The sequence below is a fragment of the Pleurodeles waltl genome, chromosome 8, assembly GCF_031143425.1.
Source record: "Pleurodeles waltl isolate 20211129_DDA chromosome 8, aPleWal1.hap1.20221129, whole genome shotgun sequence".
Taxonomy (NCBI): domain Eukaryota; kingdom Metazoa; phylum Chordata; class Amphibia; order Caudata; family Salamandridae; genus Pleurodeles; species Pleurodeles waltl.
The window spans coordinates 1,276,697,125-1,276,717,379 of record NC_090447.1 but is presented as its reverse complement, the minus strand read 5'-3'; the positions used below and the strand labels follow the sequence as shown (position 1 = coordinate 1,276,717,379).

The following is a 20,255-nucleotide window of genomic DNA, read 5'->3' as shown; positions in this document are numbered from 1 at the left end:
ACCAGGTGACATGCAAAGCTCATGCAATATCAATTTAGTCACACTTAGTACTTACACACATGAAAGGAAACACTCAGTTTTACAAAAATAAAGTTACTTTATTTTGGTGACACAAATACCAAAAATACCATAGAGGCTATACTCCCTTAGGAGGTAAGTAATACACAAATTATATACACTAGTATGCAGAAATAGGCATAAAAACAGAAAACATTGCAATTAGTGAAAATCACAATAGTTAGCAAAGGGCCTAGGGGGAGCACAAACCATATACTAAGAAAGTGTAATGTTAAAGTCGGTCTCCCATCTAGACAAGTGTAGTATGTAGAGAGGAGCTGGGGGCATTTAGAAAGCTCAAAGGTATGTACCAGAACCCACCCCAGTAACCAAGAAAGCAGGAGTAAATCACAGTAAGTTTTGGAGAACACACAAACACACAGAGGAAGAACAGAAGAATATTGCAAAACCCAGAAGAGACTGCAAGACACTAACAGTGGATTCCTGGAGCAGAGGACCTGTGGAAAGAGGGGACCAAGTCCAAGAAGCACAGGAGATTCAGGAAGGGCAGGAGCCCCAGCCCACCAGAAGGAAGGTGCAAGAGGTGAATCACCGGTGAGGATGAGGAGTCAACACTGCACCCAAGAAGACAGAGTCGGGTTCCTGGAGGATGCAGGTAATGTCCCTCGCCTGATGAAGGACTGCAGTTGGGTTTGCATCGTCTGAGTCCGCAAACAAGCCTTGGCCCATGCAAAGCTTACAGTTAGCGGAAAATGGCACTGCCGGGGACCAGGAAGGACCAGGTCGACTCTACTCAGGAGGAAGAGTCAGAGGAGGCCCTCAGCAGTACAGGGAACCCACAGAAGACCAGGCAGCGCACACCGGAGTCCCACAGGATGGGGACAAAGAAGTTGAAAAAGAGGCCCACGCAGCACTACAAAGGCTCCCACGCCGCCGGGAAACCACTCAGGAAGCTGTGCATTGCTGGATAGAGTGCTGGGGGCGGGAGCTTCAAGTAGCAGGAAGAACCTGAAAGAAGGATGCCAACAAGCCTTGGCAGTTGCAAATGACGCAGTGCACTGGAGTACTGTTTTGCGTTGGGAGGCAAGGCCTTACCTCCACCAAAGTTGGACAGCTGGAAAAGAGGACCGTCAGGACCACTTCAGTCCACCACCCGTGATGCAGGATCCACGAGGCTCAGCAAGAGAGGGGATCCACACAGCCAATCGTCGTTGCAGTTGGTGCTTGCCGAAGAAGGGGAGTGACTCATTCACTCCAAGGGAGATTCCTTCTTTCTTCTGATGCAGGCTGAAGATGCCTTGGCCTCAGAGGTTGCACGACTGGGAAACTGTTGCAGTTGCCGGCAGGAGCCAGAGATACAATGTTGCAGGTGGTGTCTTGCTTCTTTGTTGCAGCTTGTAGGGTCCTGAAGAGTCCAGATGCAGTTTCTTCAGTGAGAATTCGAAGTGGAGAGTGCAGAGGATTCCTTCTGGAGTCTTGTAATCCGAATCTGAGAAACCACCCAAAGGAGAGACCCTAAATAGCCGTGAAAGGAGGATTAGTCACCTAACCTGGTAAGCACTTATCAGGGGAGGGCTCCGGCGTCACTAGCTGGCATTGGCCACTCAGATCTTCCCAGTGTTCCCTGCCAACCTTGAATCCAAGATGGCAAAACCTAGGGACCCTCTGGAGGAGCTCTGAGCACCAACCCTGGGGTGGTTATTGACAGGGGAATGATCACTCACCTTTCCTTTGTCCAGTTTCGTGCTAGAGAAGGGAATGGGGGTCCCTGAAACGGTGTAGACTGGTTTATGGAGGGAGGGTACCAAATGTGCCCTTCAAAGCATTGCCAGTGGCTGGGGGAGGCTACCCCTCCCTAGCCTGTAACACCTATTTCCAAAGGGAGAGGGTGTATCACCCCTTTGCCAAAGGAAATCCTTTGTTCTGCCTTCCTGGGCTTGAGCTTCTCAAGCAACAGGAGGGCAGAAACCTGCCTGGGAGGTGGCAGCAGCTTGGGCTGCCTAAAAACCATCAGAAGGCTGAAATGGCAATACTGGGGGTCCTCTAAGGAGCCCCCAGAGTGCATGGATTCATACAACCAATGCTTGCAAAAGCCTTGGGGGATGATTCCAACATGTTTGATACCAAACATGCCTATGTTTGGAGTTACCATTATGTAGCTGGAAATAGGTAGTGACTATGTCTAGTAAGTGCATAAAATGGTGTCCCCGCACTCACGAATTCTGGAAAAATTGGCCTGGAGTTCGTGGGGGCACCTCTGCTAGTGCAGGGGTGCCCTCACACACAAGTACCTTGCACCCTGCCCTCTGGGCTACAGGGCCTACCATAGGGGTGACTTATAAGTGACCTGGTGTAGTGAAAAACAGCAGTGAAAGTGTGCTTTCACCTTTTCACGCATGCTGCAATGGCAGTCCTGCAGAAGCCTTTGCATGTACTCCCTATGGGTGGCAAAATATATGCTGTAGCCCATAGGGCTCCCCGGAAAACCCCAATGCCCTGGGTACCTAGGTACCATATAATAGGGACTTACAGGGGGCACCAGTGTGCCAATTGTGGGTGAAATACTGTGATAACAGTAACGAAAAAACAAATTTAAGGGAGGTGATGCCAACATGTTTGATACCAAACATGCCTATGTTTAGAGTTACCATTATGTAGCTGGACATAGGTAGTGACTATGTCCAGTACGCACCTAAAATGGCGTCCCCGCACTTATGAAGTCTGGAAAAATGGGCATGGAGTTCGTGGGGGTACCTCTGCTAGTGCAGGGGTGCCCTCACACACAGGTACTTTGCACCCTGCCCTCTGGGCTAGAGGGCCTACCATAGGGGTGACTTATAAGTGACCGGGTGTTGTGAAAAACGGCAGTGAAAGGGTGCTTTCACCTTTTCACGCAGGCTGCAATGGCAGTCCTGCAGAAGCCTTTGCATGTGCTTCCTATGGATGGCAAAATATATGCTGAAGCCCATAGAGTTCCCCGGGAACCCCCAATGTCCTGGGTACCTCGGTACCATATACTAGGGACTTACAAGGGGGCACCAGTGTGCCAATTGGGGGTGAAATACTGTGATAACAGTAACCAAAAAACAAATTTAAGGGAGAGAGCATAACTACTGGGGTCATGGTTAGCAGGATCCCAGTAGACACAGTCAAACACACTGACAAACAAGCCAAATGTGGAGGTAACCAAGCTAGAAACAGGCTACTTTCCTACAAATGTCGACAATTTTCAGATGTTGACTGTTTTTCATTGGAATGTGGATTTCTTGACACTTGGGAAACAAGTGTCTCTATAAACATCATACTATCCCCTTTCAGTCACATGTATATAGGACTGTATATAGCACCAGTGCACAATTTATTCACCTTGTCAATGTTAGCACTGTGCCAATACTTAATAGGAGCATCTTTAAGAAACAGTAGTTACTACTTGAATGCTGAGATTGCCTTTTGCTGAAATAAACATGCATTAAATGTACGAATGATCCGTAATTGTGAGAACGGTTATTTTGAAGGAAACTTTTGCTGTGGAAGTCAAGGGCTACACTTCCCCCGTGGCGAGCACTTGTGCCTTTAATCTAAACTACACCCGGGTCCCTGTATTATGGGGTGTTACCCCTTTTTCTAATATATTTCACCTGTTTACGGGCGGTGTGCACAACCAGAGAATCTGGAGGAAGCGGTCTTCTAAAATAGCTGAGATCTGATGGTCCTTATACTTTTTGTTTTTTAAATCAACCCTCGGTGTGTTTACTTTGGCCTTAACAGGTCTTTAAACACCTCATGAGTAGATATTTTACAGGAAGTTTGCATTGGCAGGTATCTGGGTTGAACGCTCTCTGTGTGTGAAAGTGTCTACTACCCAGTGCCTCGTGGAGGCGAAGTAAAATAGGTATAAAATAGGAGCCTCAAGGTCCTCGGAGTACCAACAGGTGTTTTGGCTCCAACGCTGATCTCCAACTTGACAGCTGTCTTGTCATCGAAAGGTTTCAGCTCCAAATGGTGAGGTTGTGCCGGTGCAGAGGAACTGGAAGGAATTAGGAGGCTGCTGGAGCCAAGGAAGGTTCTTGTGCAGCGGTGTCAGAGTCGATCCCGGGGTCCTATGTTGGTGCCGACCATGTCTGGGTTACAGTGGCTGCCCAGAAGGCTGTTGGTGGACACAATGCTTGCCTCCTGAAGGTCGGTGGTCGGCCAGCTGGTATGAGTGATGGGGCATGGTGCTCACTGTCTGCGTCTTCTGGTGATGGCGTCTGGTCATCAGCCTCAGGGTCTGAAGGAGATTGGCTTCGGAATGAAGGAGGCTGGTTGCCCAGTAGAATTGGAGGCACCCACTACTTCTTTGACAGTTGAACCTAAGATGTTGGGGTGTTGTGTTGCTTCGAGCAAGTTGCCATTCACGTCAGTTCCTGAGGGTCTTCTTGGACAGGAACGAAAGGCAGGCAGAGCAGAGGTGTATATCGCGCTCCAACAACAAGAAAAGGTTGCAGACTGAGTGGTGATCATACCATAAGTATTTGGAGTGACACTGTGGACAATACTGAAAGGGGGTCCCTTTCAGAAAGACCAGGGGGCCGAAGCACAAAAAGCTCGACAAATATCCGCAGACGGACCTGTTGGGACCGATATTAAAAACTGTAAACAGGATTGTTTCCTGCCAACAGGAGCGGAAGCACCGGGAGGCCCCACCGACAAGTACCTTGTGGCATTGACTCTGAGCTTCAGCAACATACGTCCAAACCCCATGGCAGAAGAAAACAATCTAACAATGGAACCTGTGATCATGCGCAATACCAGTCACAGAAGGAGCCACAACACCTTGTGGCCTGACAGCCCTCTTCGGAGAAAAACAAGTTGTACATGTCCAAGCCCAACACTAGGTGGCAGGAGTATGCAGAGCATGTGTCTACAGCTACACCATGCCACAAATAAGTTATTAGCAGAAAAGATCAGACTAGTATATGTTTCTCCTACAATCCAAACTCGATCATGACAGAAATCACAGAGGAACTAACGCAGACATTTAATCATGAATCCTTTCTACTGTATTACAATAACAGCCATCTAAAACGCATGGTAATTTTTGGAAGACTCCATAATTCTGTAACACTAGAAAATAGTGAAATTTGAATAAAGAACAATACTTTAAAAACAAAATTCTAATAATTTACCCAAATTTATACTATACACACTAAAATAAACAATATTAAGATTTCTCTGACCTACACTTCACAACACAACAAGCACTCAACAAATGTTATCAGTAGTAAATGAAAAAAAGCAAGCAACAAAAGATACTAGTGAAATAGTAATGAATTATGAATTAGCTATAATTTCTGTATATAAAAAGGTAAACCATGACACCCAAATTCAGGAATTATTTCCATTTTACTCAGGTAATGTGGAAAAACATACAGAAAATATCCCTAGCTGGAGACTACACACCTAAGAGTAAAATGCAACTAAAAATAAAAAAGTATCTGTTAGCTTTTGTTACTCCTGAGCAAGCAGATTACTTGTACAATTTAATAATTCAATCAAAATATTATTTTCTACAATGGAGAAAAGTTGGCACCTTCGACAAACTATTTTGCAGAAACACAGGAAGGCCATCTGAACAGATCAGACTGCAGAAGGATTCCACGATTTCACATTGACAGGTGGAACCTCTACTCAACATGTTTAAAAAAGCTAACAATGCCATTAAGAGATGACCTAACTCTTTCTCTTCTTACTGTAAATTTTGAAAATTGAGCAAAGATTCCAGGAAATGCAACATGCACAATCTTTTTCAGGTAGTGTGTAGCTCAGAGTTAGTAAAAAATAAAAATAAAAAAATAAAAAAGAAATGAGATGAATAAATGACTCTTTTCAAAGGTTCAAGGTATTTAGGCAAGGATTTGCACCCCTTCACCCGCACACTCAAGTCCAAAGTGCCCAAACGTATAATTCAAAGTTCCAAAAGAGCACCATAAAAAAACAACTGCATTAAAAATCAGAAAAACATAACAAGTAGAGTAGAAAAGTGCAAAAAACTATACTGCACTTGACTATTACAACATTTAAAAAAACCTGTCCAGGCAGGCTTGATCTCCCTCTACAGGATGGAAACAAAGCAAAATTACACGGCACTACATTTCCAACATTTATTAAATGTACAGACTTCTCATATACTTTCCCTACAATAAAAAATACACATCATAAATGGTACAATGAAAATAATTCCTTCCTATCCAGCACTACAATATACCTCTGTCTGCAACTGCAATTCTCCACCCATGGAAGAAAGAAATGCAGCAACCAGAAGATGTTAAAAATGGTGCTGTTAAAAATAAACAAGCATTTGCAATGCAATGGGTCTCGCGTTTACTCGAGTTAAAGCTATTAGAGCTGAAATCTCCTAACTGGACTTTTCTTGCCACAAATTAAAAAGTAAAACAGTCTCATAGAGGCGAACAGAAGTCTGCTCAACTATGTCGGAGGAGAATTCTCCCCCTACCCCCCAAAGCAGCTGCAAAATGAAAAATTTAAATGATAATAAACAGTGTTTATTATTGTTTTTATTTTTCAGGGGGCGGTGCCATGGGCGATGACAGGGGGAGTGCACAGCACTTCCCTCAGTGGGCATGTATGTTTGGCTGGCCCTCTGGGGCCAGCCAAACACACATGCACACTGGGCTCTGTCCAACTCGGTACTGTGTTGCCGGGTTGGAGAGAGCAGGCAGAGGCTCCTACCCTGCCTCAGAGCACCAAGTCAGGGCACTCCGGCCAATCCGAACGCTGCTCTCATGCGACAGCAGCATCAGGATTGGTCGCTGGGCAGGCTGGGAGCCTGTGCCTGCAGCGAGTGAAGCGGGAGCCAGAAGAGTGGTAAGGCGGCAGAGGAGAGTTTTTTTTAATTCTTTTTTATTCCCTTATGTGGTTGTGCCCCCGTCCCGCAGCTTTGCCCCTACAGGAGCCGCCCCTTGCTGGCCTTTTATAGTTAAAATACATCATATGACAAGCAGATCGCATGAGAGCAGCAGTGGAAAGAGAGAGCAGTGCAGATTGGTATTATTAATAAGTGTGAGGAGCATATTTTGTAAAATAATTAACATTTTTTGGGCTTTCAAAACAGAGATGAGGGAGTGTGTGTGCTTTGTCAGTGTGTACGTGCATAAATCCCAGGTGAAACCCGACAGACAACTCACCATACCCAACTGAAAGCACCTGTATCCAACAATTCATCAGAATATACATTTATTGGTTGGGGTGTAACACCCCAAATACTCCCCCTGAAGCTACGCCCCTGAGTGGAAGTGAGGATGAGTAAGTGAGAGAATGTGAGATCGAGTGAGTGAGGTTTCCGGCAATTTAGAACTGCAGAGAGACAGGAAGTGAAGAAGTAAACGTCGCTGCCTTTTCATAAACACCCTTCATGAAGCAGAAGCAGGTCTAGAACATGTGGGACACATTTTTAGTGTTCTACCGAAAAAAACGGCAAGGAGTGAAACAAAGCAGCATCTACTAAAATATCAAAGGGGCTGGTCCACCTAAAACTGATAGCATGCCTGTGTACATGGACAAAGAACAGGGAAATACTCAATAAAAATCCTGAAATGCTGGACTTGTTACAGGGTACAAAATATTATTTTATGAAAATGAAAGTGTGTCTTTGCCTGGGCACAGGATGGTTTAACATAAGAATGGATGCAGGAAAATGAAGTGCTTGGTGTCCCTGCCACTTGAGAATGCTACAGTCATGTCTATGCCTGGGCCTGGGAGGGACTAATGGACAGGGAAGGCCCATGCATTGTAAAGCTCAATAGGACCACCTGCGGACAGAGTGGAAGAGTCCTGGTCCTCCAAAATATGTACTGGTGGCCCCACTGGCACCCCCCGGCGCAATGTAACCACTCGGGTAAGGAGAGGGCACTGCATGTCCATAAAGATAGGGTGGTTGGTAGTTCTAAAGTAAGGTTTCAGTTTAAGGTGTAGGTTAGCATAGGGTCAGTACACTTACTCTTGAATCTATTTTACTCAATGTAGTGGTAATCTCAGAAGTGGTAATCTCCACAGTGGTAACCCCTGCAGTGGTAATCTCAGAAATAGTAATCACAGTAGTGGTAATATCAGTATTGGTAATCCCTGCAGTGGTAATCTCAGAGGTAGTAATCACAGTAGTGGTAATCTCAGCAGTGGTAATTATAGTGGTAATCTCAGCAGTGGTAATCCCTGTCATGGTAATCTCAGAGGTAGTAATCACAGTAGTGGTAATCTCAGTGCTATTAATCACATCAATGGTAATCTCAGCAGTAGTAATCCCTGCAGTGATAATTTCAATGGTGGTAATCTCAGCAGAGGTAATCCCTGCACTGATAATCTCAGAGGTTGTAATTACAGTAGTGGTAACCTCAGCAGTGGTAACCCCTGGAGGGGTAATCTCAGAGGTAGTAATCACAATAGTGGTAATAGCAGTGGTAAACTCAGAATTAGTCATCACAGTAGTGGTAATCTCAGCAGTGGTAATCCCTGCAGTGGTACTCTCAGAGGTAGTAATCATAGTAGTGGTAATTCGGCAGTGGTAATCCCAGAGATAGTAATCACAGTAGAGGTAATATCAGCAGTGGTGATCCAAGCAGAGATAGAAATCACAGCAGTGATAATTGCTGCAGTGGTAATTTCAAATGTTGGAATCTCAGCAGAGATAATCTTTTCACTGAATCTCAGAGGCAGTAGTCACAGTAGTGGCAAACTCAGGAGTGGTAATCCCTGCAGTAGTAATCTCAGAGGGGCTCATTTCGATATAGAAGATTCTATGTAGCGGTATATGGACTTGGTTACATTTTAGGTGGTAACATACAACCCTTCATATGCTGGGTCCTCGGTCTGATATGTTCATTGCATTTGCGTGTGAATAACGCTCAAACATTTTTTGTTTATAAAGCACTTCCCTGAAAAACATTTTAAACCACTTCCTCCTCATCGAGAAAAAGGGCATCTTAACTGAGTACAGCACAGCGCCTTCCTGAGGTGCACCATCCTCATCTAAAGGTAAACATCTTCATTTGTTTAGTTTTTACTCAGCAGACTATGGCCTTATAAAACAATGGGACTCGGATAGAATCTATTACACAAGCATTTGCAATGCAATGGGTCTCGCGTTTACTCGGGTTGAAGCTATTAGTGTTGTAAACTCCTAACCGGACTTTTTTTGCCACATTAACTGAAAAGTAAAACAGTTTCACATAAGCGAGCTGAAGACCACCATGAGCGCAAAGCAAACACACAAAAGGAAATGGAAGTCTGCTCGCAGTGAAATTTATCGTCAAAAGTGCAATTATCCAAGTAACCGCAAAAGTACAATTATCCATGTAAACGGCAAAAGTGCAAATATCCATGTAAAAGGGTCGATGCCATGAAAAGCACTTAACTTCTGCCCAGCGAGATTGCGCTGCCTATGAAATAAAGTGAAAAAATAGTGCAGGAACCATACAGAAAACAGTCTCGTATGCTTTCAGTATTTGGCCGGTGTGCTTGAGGCAGGCTAAACACCGGACGAGGCAAGACGTATGCATGCCTTCTGCTAAAGAAATCACACAAATTTTAAAAGGCAAGCCCACGAACCAACCAAACAGAAGGGCTCCACATGGGCGTGGTTAAAAGCCCATAGAGAGATTAAACCAGGGAGGGAGTGCTTTGCGTGCAACACTAAAAAGGACAATTGCTTCCAATGAAAAGAACGAAAAAGTGTGAGAAAACTGAAAAGAAACTGTAATGAGGATGTAGATAAAATGTTCAAAATAATATAATTTCCATAACTACTAAACTTTTTTACATAATCTTAGTAAAAACAAATTACAATAGAAATAAAAATAAAAATGTGTACTGCTTAATTTAAAATTGAAATACAAATTATACAAAATATAAGTATATAAATTGAAAAACAAATCACCACAATAAATCTCCACATACCACAATTGTAATCCCCCACCATATAATAAATAACCCAAAATGAAAATACTACCACCCATGACCCCTAACACCCTAGCATCCCACTCCTAAATGCTAACATACATAGTTAGTCAAATATTTTAGAGACTAAAATAAATACCAACACACTCAACAAAATTACTATCAACCACTGAATGCACCAAAACTAGCCACATTTAAAAATAATCTACACCCAAGTGCCCTAACCCATACTTTCATTTCAGTGTAGCCCACCCCCCTCAATGCCCCAATTCTACATCTAAACTTAACCCATGCCTTGGCCGTGAAAACAACATTAATACCCTAATCTCTACTTAAACCCTCATTCCTTAACTTTTCTTTTTTGGTGGAGGTAACACTCCCAGCATCAAATCCTATACTTTTGATTATAAAGGGGACAAGCAATTACTACCCACCACCCATCTCTGACCAACAAACACGTTAGCACCCTTAAAAACATTTTACCCCTTAAATCCACATGACATTAAAAACCCTATAACACCCCTCACTACGCCCAAACCTATCTATTCCCTAAAAGTGCAGACACCCTTAATTACCTTATACTTAAACTCCCTGATGTAAAGGTTACTGCGAATAAAAACACTGGGGTAAGTGGACCACCACATAATGACTGCGAAATAATGGTAGCACAACACGGAAACGCCACTGTGGGTTACCTGTAACACCGAATTGACAGAAAACATTAATAATCACAAAGGGCACCACAGCCTCCTGGTTTGGAGCAAACTCAATGAGTTTATTTTCTTAAGTAAATGTGACATGTCCCTGGAAATTCACTTTTCACAATGCAAACATCCTGAAAATCCTGTCTGCCTTCTCGAGGAAGTCCGTCAGAGAACGTGGTAATGAATTCATACAGGTCTGCCAAAACTGCCAAACAAAGCTGTTGCATGGGCAGCTTTTTGTATCCCAACGTAATCCAGGCATTTACTTTCCTTCTGAGGAGGAAATGTCAAGTTTGGTGTAGCCGAGTGGCATTTTCTTGCTTTCTTGCTGCCGAGACAATCACTGAATCTGGCTAAAGGCTTGGTCTTAAGAAAAGACGATCCTGCTCCAGTACCTTGCAATTTCTTTTTGCAGCTTGGTGGTAGCTGGTGTCAGAAAGAGTTCCATGACAGGTCCCAAAAGCTGAGGTACCAGAGTAAGATAAGTCCTTGAGGTGTATCAGTGATGAAGGGTCTCAAAAATGACAGATGTTCAGACTGAGGGCATCAGAATATTAAGCACTGCTGTCACTCTCACTAAATGTATTATGTCTGAAAGATGAAGAAAAAGATGACCTGGATATGATGGTCCCTGAAGTAGAGTGCCTCTGATGGAAGCTTGATGTGTATCTAAAGTGTGAATGGCTGCCATGAGGTTTGCGATGCCTTGATGGAGAGTGCAATTTCTTTCTTGGCACTTTAGCTGGTGAAGAAGGGGCCAGAGGTTGTGGGGGCTCTGCTGATGAAGAGGACCTGTTAGAACTGGTTCCAATGGCACTGGCGCAGTTGGCACATTAGTAGATGGCATGGGCTGATTGTGATGTGCATCTGGGATTCCTTATGCAAAGGACAGAATAAACAGGAATACTCTGAATCAGAAGATGGAGGAACTCTTCTGCTGGACTTACTGATGTATTCCACAGATAGATGCATCTTCCTTGATATTGTAGATGGTGTTGAATATTTCAACATTAAGGCTTCCTTCAACATTTATAGCACTGGTCTCTTCCACACCAAGTCTCTCTCAGTCTTTGATGTCAAATGTCTACAGAGCCGCAATGTAGATCCTGGCTTTCATGGCAAACAAGCGGTGACAGTCCCCGTCCTGGACGTTGACCAGGAACGACATTTCCCATGTCTGGAATTTAATCTAGATTTCTCTGGAAGAGTCTTTTGAGAACGTTGCGTGGGATATGGTAGAGGGAGACTACTCTCCATGCGCGATGCACCTCACTGACACACTCTTGTTTTCTGCGTCAGTCATCTTCAGACTTATGCAGGTGAACGTTGCCCTGTCCATGGGGGTCGTCCTTGCCATTGTCTGACAATAGTATGAAAGGATACTGGTTTATAAAGCCTCTTTGAACTGCAGCCTATCCAGTTACATTGCCTTCCTTTGCCCTCACTTTTCTTTTAAAAATGTTTGTGAGAGTTTTTATTCTAATTTTTAAGTTAGTCCTTTTTTTTTTTTTTTACATTGGAATTGTTTTATTTTCAATAAAATTAAATGGAAATTTGTCAACATATTTTTCTTTTTAAAAGTGCTCTGGCATCCCACATATGGACGGGACTATTCAGTGCTCATGCTTCTCAATAGAGATACCCTGAAGGTGAACTAAGCATGTTTGCCAAATCTCATTATTGTGGGTTTCGGACAACGAAATTATCATACAAGTCCTCAAGAGTCTCAGAAGCTCACATTCTGCTAAATATGGAAACGTAACTCCTCCATTGTCAGGCACAGCTTTTACAACTGGCCACTTAGATTAAATACTTTCAAAAGCAATTTAGTGTAAGGGCAGGAGAACAATGCACCTGAATTTACATATTTCTAAGGAAGAATCGAGGTTACTACCGGACAGTATTGTTTGTTAGAATGAAGGTGTCTCAAAATATGGATCCTGAACACACATGCTCAGGTATTTTAGAATGAATTATTGTGTGACACACAACTCTGTATAAGAGCTTTAAAATATAAGGACAAACATTGGTATCTTAAGCAAAAACACAAAAAAAGTACAACGCCCTCTTCTTAAGAGGTGCTGATAAATAGTCTACAAACAGTCAGATACTCCCTTTTAAGGTTTCGTGATGGAGACACTGCAAATGTTTTCTGAAAATACTTTAAAAGCTTTTAGTTTCTGAAAGGAAAGGACTTTTTTAGGTTTTGACTAGAGACATTTTTGCTGTTTTGCGAGCAACATGTAGTCAAGAACATAATTTTAAAAGCCTACATAGAGGGGTTTTGGCCCCATCCTCTCCATCAATTAATCTGTTCAAAGGTCATTCACATTTTGCTTTGAAACACCGTAGAATACAGCATGGGGCAATAGACCAGCTTACATCAGCCACTGGCAATCTTGCTCTGTAAATTAAAGCATTTTTCCTGATCACACGTGCACATTCACCTAAAAAGAAGCACACATCACTGCCAGGGCTGGTGAGCTAATATTTTACAAAGGATTTAATTATCTCGGCTTTTTCGATCACTGGTGCAGACAATATTTTTGCTTTAATTAGATTTATATTAATTTATTTTGTTGCGTGTTGGAAACTAGTTCACGTACATAAGAGGTCACAATGCTTTGCAAAGAAAAAAAACATTTACAAACATTCTTTAACGTGTTTATTAGTAGTCTTAAAACACTTTAATTGCACTCTATTTACAAATCTCTAGTATGTATTAAGATTAATTAATATTGACTATCAGAAATTAGATTGCAACAAAACAGTTCAGCATCATGAGTATTCAAACACTTGCTCTAGATAGAGCATCCAAGGTGACACGATAGCGTTAGAAACAGTAAATCGCAAGAGCGTTCAGGACCAGCCAGACAAAAACAGAAGTATTTTTAGAACAATCTCAAATAGTGCAGGAGGCATTTACATTTCATTTAGAGGGTCCTTCATAATTATAACCTTGTTAAAAATAAGGAGGGACTACTAAATTAAGATTGTGTTCTTCAAATTAGCTTGTATTCCTCCTAGGAGCCTGATAAGCATTTTTTACTCAAGTCACATATATTTGGGGGCATGGTTAGTCTCTAGGACAGTGGTTTCCAACCTTTTGACTTCTGTAGACCCCCACTTTTCATTACTGGAACCCGGGGACCCCCACTGAATCATTATTGGAATCCGGGGACCCCCCTCTGAGTCATTACTGAAAGCTAGGGATCATATATGTTAATATTATTTGATTTTTTAAGCAGTCACGGACCCCTGAGGAGGCTTTGCGGACCCCCAGGGGTCCCTGGACCACAGTTTGGGAACCACTGCTCTACGATTTGGAACATTCATGTAAATTAGATCTGGGTTCCAAGTTGGCGAGAGGTAACTTGGGGTTGGTGGGGATCACCGTAAGTAAACAAACGGAGTGAAGAAGGTCAGTGAGCGAGAGGAACATTTGCCTCCTTGACAGCAGAATTACACGTTTTTAAAATGTCAGTGCTTCTAATATAGGTTTCAAAATTATGAATGACCTGTGAAATTACAATAGTCAATATTTTATTCTCAATGTTTTCAAATCGAAGTACGTTTATTTTTTCACAGAATCGGTGAAAAGGAAGGATGCATGCAAATACGCCCACTGTGTCAACACAGCAAACAATATTGCGGTGGTTCTGTGAAATAAACACATTGCAGTTGGTAGGGTCAAGTTTTGAATTATTTTAAATGAATCTCTGACATAGCAACAGAACTTACCTCTACGATGTCATCATCAAACAGCAGCCAAAAATCATGACTTTTTACTATTGCAATATAATGTCCTCGATTGGGACCACTGTACAAAAAAACAGGAAAAAAACACTTTAGTTACTTTACCTGTATCACATTCCGTGAAGGCATTCTAAATAAATATGATACTGGTAACCCTGATAACATATAAATCATAAAACTGCATTGTGAATGCCAAAGGAGAGCTACCGAGTTCATAAATACTTAATTTACAAATCATACCACCAGAGGCATGTGGCAAAACTTAAATTCAGCTGTAATAAATTAAAGCCAAAGTTACATTTCTCATGGGAAAAGTTTAAAAGCGAGGAAATACACACTTCAAATGTTAATTTAGAGTGCAGACTCTGCCACGCCACACAAATAGCTGCGATCTGTAAGAGTAAACAATAAAGCTACTGAACGAAGGGTACCTAAACAGGAAAAAAGATATTTAAATGACGATGGAGCGAGTAGTGTATATAAGACCAATAGCTAGATTTACTAGCGAATACTCAAATACTCATTTGAAAGAAAATGGAGTCTTCAACTCCTTATGGGTTGGCAGTCTCAAACTGTCTGTCGGTCAGTGACCATGGGCTGTTGTCACAAAACAACAATTTTCAACTAGATGGAGTGGATTGAGAAAGTGAGAATGAAATATCGGTTCAGGTAAGCTAGCAGAGAGAAGCACCCAACCGCATAAGTAACTAATAACAAGCAACATTTTCTCCTACGTAACAATTTAGGTAGGTCTGTATTTCAATGTTGATTCTCACATTCTTACAATGAAAGTCAAATAGACTTTTAAAAAAAAGTCAATACTAATCACACCATAATAGATCACCTTCAAATCCATTAAGCACATTTTAAACAGTAAGGTCCAGACGTAAAATAAACAATTACTTATAGTCTACATCTTAGTGTGTTTCATGCTAAAACATTCAGGAAGACTAATATAATCAGACAACTCCCTTATTGTTAGTTGACGTCATAAGCCTTACATTATATGAAAATATGTACTGCCCCAGACCTACTCCTCTATAATGTTTTAACGAAAGCAGCAACTTCAAGGCATTTTGCCTACTCCTAACTGCATGCCTTTAAGATAAAGTAAATATTTTCATATGCTTAAAAATTGTGTGCATATCAATAGCATGTGTTCCGTTTCATATAGGGGCTGAGGTCGCAGATTATAGTTTCCTGTCCCTCTGCTGATGCCAACTTTCTACCCATCCCCAGTGCATACTATCTTTAGACGCAGAGTAATGGCAATTTAGAAACAAGAAGCATTACTTTGTGAGTTCATCTGTCATGTCAGACCTTGAGGCAGATTGGGCTGGCTCGCACAGTGTCCTTGTCTCCGTGACTGGTGATTAGCCACACATCCAGCTGCAACGATATTCAAAGCGAGTGAATTCCATGGATCTTTGCTAGGGACTGGGACAGAGATTAGGGCCCTGTGTTTATAAGAAACCTTCTGTCCTTAATAGTGCCAGTTCATAAATTGTGCCAACATGAATGTCAGGCATATGGGTGCTATTGTTTTAAGTAACTTTAGTAATGTTTAATCCTATGCTTGGCAAGATACCCGGAAAAGTCAGACTCCGTGTACCCTTCAGCCAGTCAAGCCTTCGCCATAGGAACCTCAGCCTACTAACAGGGTGTTTGAAACTTGAACATTGGAGTTTATAACCGGTTGTTTTAGGGTGCTGAAGTTAAAATGAGGGTGCAGGATTAATAAGATTTATGCGCCTATCAGCTGTTCTCTGGCTGTGCACCTTCATTCCCTTTATCTATCCCACAGAGCAGACAGCTATGGGCAAAAGGAAAGTCAGTATGGTTTGTTACCAGCACAGAATTGGAAAACGTTTGTGAAACATCGGAGTGCACAATACTCGAAGAAGCTGACTCAGAATATGGGGGTCATTTTGACTTTGGCACAGGTGCCAGGAGACCGCCAGTGCTGGCAGTCTCTCAACCGCCGTATCACTGGTACTTACGGATTTCCACCACACTTTGGGTGGAAATCCCTCAGTAGTCGTGCTGGTGGGCAGAGGCGCTCTGGCGGTTCCACCACCGGCCCGTCCAGCCAGTAGGACACCGCCCGCCATATTATGGTACACACTATGGCCTGGTGGGGCGCTGCCGGCGGTGGAAGCGTCCCATCCCATTCCCTGTCGGATGACCTTCTGCCTGGAGCAGGTAAGGTGATTGTCTGACAGGGGGGGAGGTGAGAGGGTGTTGTGTGTGCGTGTATGAGTGTGTGTGCATGTTTGGATGAGTGTGAGTATGCATGCATGAATGAGTGTATGTTTGGAGATGTGAATGCATGTATGGATGTTGTGAATGCATGTAAGTGTAGGTGAAAGGGTGTATGCGTGGTGCGTGTGGGTATCCGTGTGCATGTATGCGGGAAGGAGGTGCCATGTCAGTAGGGGGTGCCATCTCAATAGGGGTGTGGGGGTGCCATGTCAGTAGGGGGGCACTGAGGCAGGAGGGGGGTAGGGGGGGCTAGTGCTTGCTTGGGGAGAGGTGGGAGAGCCGTCTACCGGTGACAGGGAAGGAATTCCCTGTCACCGGTAGCCCTTCAGCTATGTTTTTTGTGGCGGTGCAACCGCCCCTGAAACCATGTCGGAAGGCCGGACCCTAATACTGACGGTGGTCTTCTGTGTACCGCCAGGTCAGAGATAATCATCACTGGCCCGGCGGTTCAGACCGCCATGGCGGTATTAGTGGAGATGTGGCGGGCTGACAGAGGCCAACCCACCACGCTCTTAATGTGGCGGTCTGCTCCGCCTCCACATTTACTCTCGCGGTCAGAAGACCGCCAGGCTCAAAATGACTTCCTATGTCTTCGTGCTCCAGTTTCCCAAGTTATGATTAGGTTCAGTACAATAGTGTTCTAACAGTATCAGTTAGATCAGAAGGTTATGCAAAATGGAACCAGGTGCTTTTGAGATTGTACGTGGAATAAATGACAATTTCAGTCAACTACCTTGCTGAAGATGGTAGCCACGAGCCATGAAGCCATCTCAGCTCTGTTCGGTCACTCACCTTTCCACCTTGGAACTAGAATAATGCTTTGACTGCAGTGCGTTACACCATAACGCTGTTAGCCTTCTAATTCACACAGCCAATTTATACCCACTTAATGTCAAACTTCGGATAGAGTGTATTTGGAGTGAGGAAGACAAAAACTCAAGGAACGGAAAGGGCCAAGGCTAAGACGATAAAAGGTTCTGCCCAACGACTTTTGGCAACAGCTGCCAGTGCTTTCGCTTCTGGTGCAACAGAGCTGCTTGCACTGGACCTGGTAACTGATAACCTAGCACTCGTAGTATGCACTACAAACACTTTGAAAGCTTCAGAAAAAAAACAGATGTTCCTTCCATGATGGCATTCACAAAGGAAGAACATCAGTCACTTAAAGCTGAACATATACAAAATAAACAGACAGACATTGAGAATTGATACATTCCAAAAACCTTAAGGTTTTGTGGTGTTATTGGAAAGGCTCTGAAAATCTCTCATAATGAAAATCACAATGGACCTGCTAGGTAACGCCTTACCTGAACCTAAACTCAAACTTCAAGAAGAAGCTACAGAGCGCAAATTGCCTTCTCATATGCTCCCCTCACCACCCCCAAGAAATGACTGGAGATCTCATCTACTCTGGACTAGGATTGGAGACTTTCACCTGCCAGATAAACTGCACTGCCTATATGCCAGAATGATTTACGAACCACAAAGCGGTGTTAAAAAAATAATTCACTTTCATTTTGCAAATGCTGCAGTGTACAAATGTGGAATAAACGAGGCCAAGTTGACCCATGCAAAAATCTGGTTGTCCTGTAAGATTCAGACAGACTAAAAGCTGCATTCAATCACTTGACTGCTAAGGATTTTTCCTCGCCCGTGCTGAACCATTTCTTGATTGTTTGGGGCAGTTTACGCTTGAGCCTATGTAATGTTTTTATCTGCTAAAGGTATCAAGGTAACATTTGTGTCCTTCCCCACATCTTGGGTATTCTAAAGGTACCCAGGGGTATGCGGATTCCCCCATAGTTAACTACGAAATTAGCCAAAATAAACCTAATTTAAAAAAATGAAAAAATTGGGAAAATGTGCTTTGAAAGTATTTTATTCTAAAAATGGCATAGCCAAATCACCATCTTCCTAGCTTTCAGGAACCAGCAGAATTGTAAAAAACCCAAGTTTTAACCACAGTTTTTTTTTGCATTGTAAGTGGTGGTTCATTTTTCTTGTGGTTTCTACTTACTTGTAGTTTGTGGTAGAAGCAGGTGTGAAACCCTTGAGTGATCCCAGAAAGTTAGACATTTCTGAAAACTAGACAAATGTCTTAATTAAGCAAGGGATCATTAGTGTAGATTGCTCATGTTTTTCTCAAAGAAACTAATCATTAAAAAAAAAAAAAAAGAAAGAAAATAAGTAGGAAAAGCACCAACTGTTGACAATGTTTTTATCTGGAATTTCTTGACTCACATGGCTGATTTACAAAAGAAATATACCGTTATGTCCATAAGATCCTTCTGGACACCAGGATACATAGTGGTTGGTGGTGGTCTAGAAACACACACTACCCAGAGCCATAAACGGAGCTGCAGCTTATAATGATTTTTCACTCTTTAGCGGTCATGCAGCAATTCATAGAGTACAATCTAATGAATGAAAAAAGGGTACGAAAGAAACCTACAGATTTTTTAAATGTGCTTAAGATACTGCATTTGCGAATAGTGGGTATCTGAACAACTCTGCATTCGGAGTTGCCCATGCTATCCTGTGATTCAAAAGGCATTTTGCAAAATGTGTGTTTATGCAAACTGGCTTACATTTGAAAGCCAAAATTGAATCAAATTCAAGTGGTAATAACAAACGTTCCACCATTCTTCTATATTTCCAGACTTTTTCCAATAAAAATGACATCCCCATTTATGTAGTTGAACTGGCTCACTTATATGACTGGGCTGAGTGCTCATAATACAAAAGACCCCAAAACAAAATGCATATATATTAGGATTTCAAAGAGCAAAATGACCAGTTTTGCCAACATAGGTAGGTGCAGACTTTAGGCCTGGGTTCAGCTGTCACCCAGGGAAGCCCAGGAAGCCTACTAACTAGGCATTTGCGGGAGTTGAGGGTGGTGGTGTCTCGCATAGATTTCACTACCTTTCCATACCCATAATGTCCTGCAAACTTCAAACTTTGGCCACAACAGCACTTTTTCTTCATATATCTCAGAGAGAAAGCTCCATAAGACGGGGATCCAAACAATTCCCACCACTCTACATTACGACATTTCTCCCCATAAACACAGTACCTCCACTTCTGTTGATCCATTCAGTACGTGTGTGACAAAGAGATGAAAATGCAGTTCACAGACCTCAAAATAACTGCAAGAAAAAAACCTGCTTTGACAATGTGGGTAGCTGCAGAATTTCGCCCTGGGCTCAGTCGTCGACCAGGAGAACCTACTTGGACAGATATTTCTGAAAAATAGACACCCAGGGCAGTCCAGCATCTTATGAACTGCATGGATTTCACTATCTTTTCTTAACCATAATGCAAATGTTGGCTAAAGCTAAAAACACACATTTTCCTCAGCTTTTCTGCGAGGAGCTGTGAAGATCCATAAAATTCCTAAAACCAGTCGTTTCCATAAGTTCCCATACTTCTCCCAATAAAAATAGTACACTACTAGTTTGGCTCAGTTGAGCACCTGTGACAGGAATGGATCAAACCTGGGACAATATAAAGATAATATTGATTTTGCATGGTCCCTGGATTGATCTACTCCTCTTTCTGTAG

The 20,255-nt window shown here is 42.7% G+C and overlaps 1 protein-coding gene across 2 annotated transcripts in view; it reads right to left on the bottom strand.

The window, feature by feature from the left end:
• USP12 (ubiquitin specific peptidase 12) overlaps positions 1–20,255 on the bottom strand; it is a 438,367-nt gene that overhangs the window by 94,769 nt on the left and 323,343 nt on the right. For both annotated transcript variants that reach the window (XM_069202221.1, XM_069202220.1), the window contains exon 8: positions 14,415–14,493. In XM_069202221.1, coding sequence (XP_069058322.1) covers positions 14,415–14,493 — 79 coding nt within the window. The remainder of the gene's footprint in view (positions 1–14,414; positions 14,494–20,255) is intronic.